At 38.5% G+C, this 11,249-nt stretch overlaps 1 protein-coding gene across 1 annotated transcript; it reads left to right on the top strand.

Moving 5' to 3' along the window:
• Positions 1–322: 322 nt before the first annotated feature.
• Positions 323–5,252, top strand: TNFRSF14 (TNF receptor superfamily member 14). Its single transcript, XM_053452242.1, has 7 exons — positions 323–534; positions 1,557–1,638; positions 2,750–2,875; positions 3,340–3,483; positions 4,038–4,125; positions 4,712–4,878; positions 5,134–5,252. Exons 1-7 carry the CDS (start codon positions 502–504, stop codon positions 5,199–5,201), a joined length of 708 nt encoding a protein of 235 aa, XP_053308217.1. The 5' UTR covers positions 323–501; the 3' UTR covers positions 5,202–5,252.
• Positions 5,253–11,249: the final 5,997 nt, after the last annotated feature.

Raw genomic sequence — 11,249 nt, forward strand, 5'->3', positions numbered from 1 at the left:
GCAGCTCTGGGAATGCCAGTTCATTTACAGGCCACTGGGGCAACCTTCAGGCATCCTGCCACTCATTTTCTGTATATTGCCCCCCCCCCCCCCTTCACCTCTCATAAGGAACGTGGAAGGATATCTTGAAGACCAGCCTTGGAAATGTCCACAAACCCTCAGAGACACAGTCAGGGGATCCAAAGTGCTTAACACGCTTCATTTACAATGACAATGATTCGCGATGTGCTCAAACCTAAAGTGTAATAGATAAGCATTGTTTGCGCCCCCTAGTGGCCATAATAAAAACTTTCCAGCAGGGTGGCGAAAACAGAGAAGAGTTTCCGTATCTGCAGGGTTTCGTTTTCCATACGGCTGTATGTCTAGTTGTATGTTTGTCTAGTTGTATGTTTATGTTTATGTTTATGTTTAGTTGTTTCGAATGTGGAATTGCAAACGAGGAGCTCTGCAATGAAACTCTGCAAATGAACGGAATGGCCGTGAGAAAGAAGAGTAAACGAGATGATCCGTTTGTTTACGATGTCATTCTGTGCCGTAAGTATTCACTTTTACTTTCCTTTTTATTAACTCGCTGCTAAGCTCATAGTTTTGAGTCAAATATATGTTTGTTTTTTTGAGTGGCTTTCCCTGAGGGTAATTCATGCACCTTGGTACAGGGTTTGTTGTTTGCTCTTCTTTGTTAGTATTTGGGGTTTTTTTTTTGTAAACGTGTATTTTAGCAATGGCGCCTTTTGTTACAGAATAGCATTATGTGTATAATCACTGCAACAGCGATAATAAAGATATAATGACACAAATATGACTGGATTAGGCAGAACACACAGGCCGATATGTTTACACTGTGTATACCTCGTACCCATCCCCCGCTATATTCTACAACATGCTTGGAAAGATATAGCACCCCGAATATACAACTCTGCACTTCATACCGGTAACGCATTTCATAACGGATTTTTTACCATTTTAAAGAAACAGAAATCTAAAGAGACCTCCGCATGGGAATACTTTCCGCACATGCACAACGAGGGGTCTGGCTAGACCCCCAGTATGAACCTCTAGACTGTAAGCTCATTCGAGCCGGGCCCTCCTCACCTTTTGTTTCTGTAAGTCAATTTGTTATGTTACATACTACTTGTTATGTCCTGTCTACCCATCGTACAGCGCTACGGAATATGATGGCGCTATATGAAATAATAATAATAATGTGCAGGAGCTGGCTGGCGGTGAGTATTGTGCGCATGCATATTGGCAAACAAGATTCAAGCTAAATCTGCAGACTGTCTCCATGCATTCGTAAAACGGGGACCAAACAGTAATTGAGAGCAAAGACAGATATCATGCAATTAGGGCTGCAACAATTAATGGATAAAATCGATAACAAAAACCGATAAATGAAAAATTTGCATATTTTTTCCCGATTAATCGGAAAAATAATCAGCCAGCTAATTGATTATGAATATAATCGTTAGTTGCAGCCCTATATGCAATAAAATGCGTTATAATAACAGTGTGTCGCTTTAAATGCTGACTGAATTGATTCATTTTCTTTTCTGCAGGTATTGTTTTTGGACATAATTAGCGCCTGCGTCCCAGGAGAATATTTCAATAATAATCAGTGTTGTCCCAAATGCAACCCCGGTAAGCGCGATATCCCCGTATGTCACACGGCAAGCTTTCTGATTCAAGCATAATTACTGTGGGAGATGTCTGGGGCTACGTAGAATTTTAAAGGACTTATCCGAAATCATGCCTATGCACGGCTGGCCTGTTTCTGTATATTTTTGTTGAAAAAAATGATAAAACTGGTATGTATGCGCTTCATTTATTTAACCCTAACAGGTGTACTTAGCCAGTGATGTATTTATGTTTGGGGCCACACTAGGACCGAGCTAGGGCAGTGGGGGGCATCCAAAATACAATTAAGTGCTGTGTTATGATGTCATGTCCTATATCTTAGGTCGGTGGACCCCCTGGACCTGCCACACGAGACCTAGTTGACCTAGGCTAGGCTATGTCACTGTTCTTAGCACTTTACTGTTTATATGTTAAGGTAGAACAAGTGCAGTTGTATAATAGGTACAGTAGTCAAGCAAACCCCATGAATACAAATAAGATGGCAGTAAGACCCATTCAGCCCAGCTAGTCTGCCCATTTTTGCTCATGTAGCGTTTAAGACCTTAGTCAGTCTTTGGTCTTGTATTAGATTCAGGAGCCGTATGCCTATCCCATACATGTTTAAATTCTTTCACCACTTGAACCTCTACCACTTCTGCTGGGAGGCTGCACCACTTATCTACCACCTCTCAGTAAAGTAAAACTTCCTTATCACATCTAAACCTCTGACTCTCTAGTCTTATTTTATGGCCTCTTCCTCTAATATTTGTAACATACACATTCATGGTATAAGTGGGCCTGTTATGATCATATGGTTTTACATTTCAGGGCATAATAACAATCATCTGTTCCTTAGCGGGTGTAAAAATGAGGTAAATACAACCTCAGATGAACAACAACACATCACACATTACATAATTTGATCACTAAAATAAAGCAAAAATGGAGAAGCCATGTGTGGAAAACTAAGTACGCCTTATGATTCAATAGCTGGTAGAACCACCTTTAGCATCAATAACTCAAAGTAACCATTTTCAGGAGAAATAAAGAAGAAAGGTTGAAGGAGATTATTATTCATTATTTTATTTATTCACTGGCACGTCCCAAAATATGTATGGATTTGTTTTTTTTTTAGGTAGTGTTGTAAAGACTCACTGCTCAGATATAACTAGCACAGTTTGCATACCATGTACGGATGAGACATATATGGACCACCCCAATGGTGTCACGAAGTGCTTGAGATGCAAGGCCTGTGACAGTGGTAAGATTCACATTTCACAGAACTCTTGCAAAGAATAGCTTGCATGCGTGTTTCTTACTGGCTTGCATGGAAATAATTCATTTGGTTGTGTTACAAATGACGTTCTGGAATGTTAAATAATAATATCGGGACGCAATACGTCATGTGATCCCGCTGTGAAACCGAAGCTGCTTGCACGGAGATAAAGCTGCTGGAGCAGTGAGAGGTAAGTGGAAGCGAGGGGGTATGTAATGAATGTATGTTTGTTTAAATACATGGGTGTGTAAGTGGGGTGAGATAGAGTGTTTGTTAGAATGAACGTATACGTTATTGTGTTAGTGAGTATGAATAAGTGTGTAATTTGTGTGAGTGTGTTAACATATGTGTGTTAGAGAAAGGGGCCCCTGATCTACTTTTTTGACAGGTACGTAATTTGTATCTATCGGTTTCCACTAATTATGAGATTCTTTGTGGTTATTTGATAGGAGCCGGCCTTATAACAAAGAAAGCTTGCACGTATACTTCTAACACGGAATGTGACTGTGAAACGGGATCATTTTGTGATGTACACTGTGATATATGTCAAAAACATAAAATATGCAGTCCTGGAGAAAGAGTAAAGATAAACGGTAAGTAAATAATAAGGTCCAAAATATCTTATTTTTTCATTACACCTGTATGGTGGCTGGGAGAGAAGGCTGTCCCTGCTGGGGCCGTACCTAGAGCTTGGTAAAAAGGACGCAGGAATTGGGCAAAACTAGATTTCAGTGTGACTACACTATACATTTCTAATACAAAGGAGACTTAAGCCTATCCCCTATCATGATATTAATCGAAGACAAGTCCATAGCCCTCAGAGCCTTCAAGGTATTCTGTGATTGTGTATGGTAGGCTTCAAGACCAAATAGTCCATAAGTAATCTATTTTAGATTCCATATCAATTTTAACAATGTAACAAGGTATCAGTGTTCTTATCTAGACTTTAATCGGAACGACTGAATATTTTGGTAGTGATGCATCTCCTGTCTACCCATTGTACAGCGCTACGGAATTTGATGGTGCTATATAAAACAATCTACTCTGACCAGAAAACAGTTGTGGGAATTTAGTAGAATGAAAAATGGAATATCCTTCCCCTTTAAAAGCTCATCTGATTAATGTCAATGAAATTATTTTTATAAAGGAACAAAAAGAACGGATACAGTGTGTGAACAGTGTCCCGAAGGTACATTCCGGAATGAAACTATGTCAGACTGCATTCCTTGGACGAAGTACGTGACTAAATCTATACCTGATATATCCTTTATTAGCCTAATATTTGTCCAGAGTTTAGAAATACCTATTTTTTTTCTGCAAGTTTTACGTCAATAACTACAAGAGGCACCTTTTTTTTTCAATTCTGGTCATCGTGTGCCCATGTCCAATTTGTGCGATGGTGTCACCACTGCTGATGGTGTCACCCATATTCCCTTCCCTGCCTTTATTCCAAGATGTCTTGAAGTTTGTGAAGCTTTAGGAGGGGCAATCCTTAGTCCTTCTTTCTTTCCCCTGATGTCTGTAATTTCTTGGAGCTCAAAATGTTTTCTGGGTATCAATGTATCATCCCGCTAATAACGAGTTATAATAATGTACATATAAACGGCACAAACATGTTTATGAATGAGATTGTGTTAATTAAATACATCATTCTTCCTCTAAAGGAATAATTTAAGCTATAAAAGCAATATATTAGAAAAAAGATAAAATTTAAATGTATGAAATAATAGTTCAGTACTAGTTTATTATAAATAAAAAAGAAAAGAATGTAGCTAAATGTAATAAAATGCTGTCAAATGTATATTTTTATATTTCTTCTAGGTGTTCATCTGGATCAGTGGAAAAAGCAGGAACAAACACTTCTGACATTGTTTGTGGATCAGCAATGCGTGCTAGATGGTGGTATCACTATCTAGGAGTACCCGCAGTTTTGATTTATATTATCTGTATATGTACATACTGGTGCAGGCAGCAGAGAAATACAGAAGGTGGTTTTTTTTCTGTCTTACTTAACTGGCTCAGTCCCCAAATATAAACCAGACATTAATCCATATAGCATAAAATGTGTGGGTTTTTTTAAGGTAAAGTCACTTGCACTCTGGGGTAAATAGAGATTTATGTATAATAGATAATTATTCACCCCTATATCTAGCAGCATCAAATGCAATGTATGAGAATAGGAAAATAATATCCTATCTATAAAAGACTAAAATAGTTTTTTTTGTTGTTTATTTTTGACGTAGGATTTAGTGTTCAGGAGACAGGCATTCAACAGCATCCTGAAGCTGAGCCACAGTTGACTAATTGTTGATCTGTTCAATCTTCCTTGGTAAGAAGACTTATGGGACAATATATAGAAAAACAGTGATGGAAATATTAAATATCTGATAAATTGGAGTATGAGCCGCGCTGGACCCTCTTGTGGATTTTCCAAGACTGAGCTTCAGGTTATTCCACCGTCTCCTCTGACCACAATTTCTGAAGTCTCAGTCACCGTTGACAATTTCACAATCCACAGACCAAGCTGACTGTTTTGCTGTCACATTTGAGTGTCTCTCCCCGTTATCCCATATCTTGTCACTTTAACCCGGGAAGAATCTCTTGAATTTTCCCTTTCCGTTCACAAACAACCAAAATACTAATCCATTGCCTTGTAATATCCCATCGGAATTACTGCAACTCCGTGCTGAATGGCCTCTCCCACCGCTCACCGCTCCAATCCATCCTAGACCCTGTTGGCCAGACTCATTTTCCTGTCCCACCTTTCTTCATCTGTTGCCCGACTGTGTCAGTAAATTTAAACTTTGTTATTCTAATATATATTTTTAACACCCAGTTTGGTTGTTACATAATTTTAAATAAACAAAAAATTAGCATTTTTTTTAATCCAATTATGAAAATAATCATTAGTTGCAGCTATATACGGTACATATCAATTATATATATATATATATAAATATATATATATACTGAAACTGGTCATCAGTCACATGATCATAACCGTGACAGACTGACAAACACTAAAACAAGCTAAATAAATGCATTTCGCGATATGATATCCATATACGTTTCACTATATGATACATTTATATATATATATAGATAGATAGATAGATAGATAGATATATACGACCCCTTATGTTTAATATTAAATCTGTGTTCCTGATCACGCTTCAGCCGGAGTAGCAGCAATCATAACTGTTAGCAATCAAGTATTCATGGATACGCCACTTTTACCACCTTATTTTAATGGAGTTGAAATGTAAAAAAAATTGGCTGATGATCATCACACCTCTAAAAGTATTTTTTTTCATGTAAATACTGTTTTTTGATATATATATATTTATATATATATATATACATTTGTAATATTTTTTTAACAGAATGATGCTTCTCAAGTGACTATTAAAAGCAATTAAAGTAGGAATTTACTTACTAAAACGTGAGCTATGGGTGATCCCTTCGTGACAATGGCTGATTTTATTTTTTGTATCCTTCGTGACAACGGCAGTTTTAACATTTCTGTGGTGATATTTTCCTTGAAGGCCAGTCAGCATTTTGGAAGGGATGTGGGAGAAAAAGAGGGCAAATTATGTGATGGCAGCTAAGTACAGGAAAAAAATGTGTGTTTTGCAAATGTGGACAATAATAGGGATGGAACAACAATAGCTTATTGTTTATATAGAGTACTGTCTGGTAAAGTGTACATATGCGCAGCATTGTAGATAAATGGTTAATTTTATGTACTGGCCAGTATCTGTAAATATCTCAATAAATAAAAAAATCACCTTTTTAATTTTGTGTTAAAATAAATAAATAGCCTCGCACCGATACTGGTACGGAGCCACCATTACTCCCCTAAATCAGATTAGAAATTCTAGCCCTGCCACTGAGACAGGGGAACAGTCATAAGGTCTGCTGCAAGAATGGCTGAGATAGCCCTGTACTGTGCATAATTAAATCTTTTAAGAGATCTCTCCAGTTTGATTATGCTTTATGCTATTAATTTCTGTAGGGGGCGCTCGCTGGTTTTGACTCTTAACCATGCTTTGTTACATCAATGAAATGAAAGGTTTGAAATTACTGTTTAATGAACATATGACAGTGTTGGATAGTTTAATGACAATGTGTAAAAGTGGAAATTTATACTAACCAAGTTTATAACCAACAGGCACATGAAACCTGGAGTGCAGTGATAGTGAATGAACAGTAGAGGGCACTCTAGGACAGTATTAATTTCTTGTTCATTCCAAAATGCTTCCTACAAGACATTTTTTGTTTTTTTTTTCAATATGAAAACATATTTATTTTGATACTTAAAATGTGTATTTTCATTTGCCAAACACAAAAATCTGTCATCCCATATCTCCTTTACACATACTATGAAACAGCCTATAAAGCCAGCGCATATAGGTAGTGGGGAGAGGGGACAAAGCACACAGACAGGAAACCCATGCTAGCTGAACGTTCGCCAAACAGTGCCTTTATAGGCTGGAGAAAGAGCGGGAAACGTGGGAAAATCCATTTATATCATTTTGATAGACCGTCTTGTCTTGCACCCTCATTGGGAGATTCAGTTGTTAGGTGAGCTTCTATGGAGAGCTTAGGTAGATGAATGAACCCAATTTTACAAGGTGACACAGCTTGTAGTATCATTTTGTCCGTGAATATGTTGTCTAAACAGGAGTAAGATGGGTTAACAAGAAAAAAGGGTAATCTCTGGGTGACATCACAGCTTGAGCGATAAACCCGCCATACATCATACAACTGTGCAGCTTGTAGAATGGTGGAAATTTTATTCCCTATAGCAACACATTGTGTTGGAACAGGGTCTAACCTTACATTGAGATCCACACAGATTATTACATGCCCTTGCTGATTTAATCCAACTTCTCATGATAAGAACTGCGATGGCCCCTTATAAGAAGAAAAGCTGTGAACTACAGTATACGTAACATTGTGATAATGCAGACCAGTATAATATCCCCGGGGCAGCTGATTTTTTGCTTTTAGTGTAAAGGCTACTTGAGATGATATCAACATAGACGTCACCTTTCCTTGATGATGACATTGCATTAAAAACTACCACAAATTTGGATTTAAGGTTAGGGACTTTTATGGTTTTTGGGACAAAAACCAGGTGAGTATTGAATTTCTGGATTGCCAACACAAAAAAAGTGGACTTAACATAAGATTTGGGGATCTAGGAGGTCTCTTCTTGAGATGATTCTACTTTATACCACAAGCTTGAAATTTGACATCAAGCCTATCATCCACCTGTAATACCATTATGCATTATGCATATAATAATAAAATTAAGAGAATTGCTGGTCAGGAGATAGCAAATGCTCATTCTCAAAATGCTAACTCATTTGTTAATTTTGTAATCTATGTTTGGACGCTATGGCTTCTTGAAAATAAGAAGAACATTCTGAATCAATTTTTCAAGTATATCTCCATCTGGACTTTTGATTTTCAGTTATAACACTTTATCATTTCCCGGATGTTGAAACATGAAATGAAAACAGTTGTGAAACGCCGGTACTGTGTATTGTTTGCTGTCGTTGAACGAACTTTAAGGGATTAAAGTTCATAGATTTAATTTTAAACTTGAAGGTCAAAACAGGAAAAGTTGGAATTATGCCCTGCATGCATTAAGCTTTTATAGTCCAGAAAGCGGTTAACACATCTCACCCGAGAGAGAAGAATCTCTTCTCCACCGCTCACGTGTACGAGTTATATATAGAACACCGCGTCTAGACGTCGACTAAATGTGACACTCTAGCAAAGCTCTCTGAGATCTCACTTGATGGATCACAAGAGGGAGATCGTTTAAGCAAAACAGACTGCGGTCTGCGGTGCCTTATAACATAGTGCGCATGCATTATATATAGGGTGAGTTATATGGGGCAAACTAATAGAGATGCTCATCTCATGTATGGATGCATAGAGGTGTTGACAGCACAACAGCGGGTCGTTTGGATGTTATTCTGAGCCGTGTTTGTGAAGACGTTATGGCTTCATATTATGTAATACACATGGCTGTTCTATTTTAATCAGCTCTAGTTGGACCGGGAAACATACCTACAGGTTCTACTACATCGTGCTGCCTTTACTGGAACATTGCACTCAAGCCAGATCCACGTCCTTGGTCAGCGGTTACACATACCCCTTCACTTATGGAATGTTTCTTCTAAATCCAATCCTGGAAATCATTTCCTGGCTCGCTACGTTTATTAACTATATTTATGCCATATTTTCTATATAGAGTTTAAAGTTTTTAGCCAGACAACTGTTGTACAAAACAGTGAAAAGAAATGAGAAAACAGAAAAGAATTAGTACCCAGCATCGCCACAAGCTTTAGCATGTGAAGAGTTCAATCTGCTCAATCAGGATATAGAAGAATGGATGCAGGTAATGTTTTTCTCGTGAAAACTTCAAGGTACTCCCTACTTTCTTTAATTACATGGAAATTTGAAAGTGAAAGCAGAAGTTATGTGTAATCAAGACCCCCTGTCCATCTAGTTCCTTGGCGTGGAATACAACAGCAAGTGCCGGGCAGGGACCACCAAGGACCATAAGACTACTTCAGAGGAGAACTGAGGTGGAATACCCTGCTTCTAGTACTAGAAGTTCTAGTTACTGGTGATGACAATCCATCCGTGAACACTACATTAGATATCCAGAAGTCAAAAGTTAAAATTGCCTGTCTGACTTTAGGCCTCCTTTTACTTTATCAATCCAGCGTAGGCTACTTACGTTGTATGTATAATTTACAAATTTGTCCAGATTCTCTCACCCTTTTTTTTTGATGGCCCATTTAGTGTTACTTTGTAACTAAATTAATATGTATTCTTCAACCAGTTAAATAAATAAATAAATAATTTCCCTTAAGGGGAAGCTGTAGCTCCAGACTGATTTATTTTTGTGTCACAGCACGGAGCAGCCAATCGGTGGCCGGAAAGAGCTCTGAAATCCCTGAACTCTCATTAGAACCCCCCGCCCCCAGAACTCTCAACAATGTATTTTGATCCCGTACATGTACGGGCTTTGTCATTAAGGGGTTAAAAAAAGCCACAGCCTTTACTGTCACTTTAAAGACGAGACGAGGGTGCCACGTATACTAATGCATATTCTAGAATAACCATTTATTAATATCAACGCATCCAAGGGTGCAGAAGAAAACATACACAATGGTCTTAGGGTTCCGTGTGTTAACAGGTCCATTTTACTATACATTTAAGGTGGGACTGTGTTATCTGCAGATATCCGACGAGGTCTGTGAGGACGTCCACATTAAAGATGCCTGGAATTCTTAAACCCACTAAGACCACTGTGGAGGAGCTTTTATGGATGAGAAGCTGTCAGAGATACTTAGTCTGGGAATTCTCTGGGGAAATATCACATAGCTGGCGAAGTATCTTTGGAATTTCCCTCACAGCTGATACCTTTGCTTTCAATGAACCCCTCCTTGTAAAAATGACAAAAAGACAATTACTCTTTTTATTCCAAGCTCAATTGCATTCCCCACCATTGAACTTTGCAACACACAATGGTTACCGAAACTTTTTAAAACTATCATTTGGAGTCTAGTCAGGGTATTCATAACATACAGATGGCCATAGCCAACGTATGCAATAAATCTGCCTTACTCTGAAAGGCTTCTTTGGATGAATGGAATTGATATTTTCCCATGCAAGGCAAGGGTTTTAATTGCACACAAGTCTATTCACACCAGGACTGGAGACTCCATGCCTCTCATTTGATTAACCGTTCAACTCTGATTTGTGAGGCCCTAATAACAGCCATTTCTCCAAGTTAAAGATTATTACAGATATCTGACATTAGTCATAGATGATCTTTCACTAAACACTATACTCGATTCACCAATATTTTCATGTTTTTAAAATTGGGGTAAAGTGTTTACGAGCTAGGACACAAGTATGTTTCATTACACTATATGACCAAAAGTATGTGGACACTTGACCATCACACTTCCATGAGCTTGTTGAACAACCCATTCCTCACAACCAGTGCGAAAATTGCCCTGGGGCCCCCCAGTTTCACAAGCAACATGTCCCACAGTGCCACCTTTGTCCCCCAAACAGTTGTGAGTGCCACATTATACTCATACATGTATTCTAATTCTAACGTACCATCATTCATACTCCCTCTCGCACTCCCTTACCTCACCCGCAGCTTACCTCTCTGGCCCTTGTACACTGTCCAAGCAGCCTTGCTTCTTTACCCAGCTGTGTTCCTGCCTCGCCGTGCCCGCCAGCCAGACCTGTACAGGCCTGGTCCAGGTCGGACCAGCCCTTTGTGAGTAATTTTGGAAAGGCAGCGCATTAGCAGGAA

Source organism: Spea bombifrons, chromosome 12, assembly GCF_027358695.1.
Source record: "Spea bombifrons isolate aSpeBom1 chromosome 12, aSpeBom1.2.pri, whole genome shotgun sequence".
NCBI classification, from domain to species: domain Eukaryota; kingdom Metazoa; phylum Chordata; class Amphibia; order Anura; family Pelobatidae; genus Spea; species Spea bombifrons.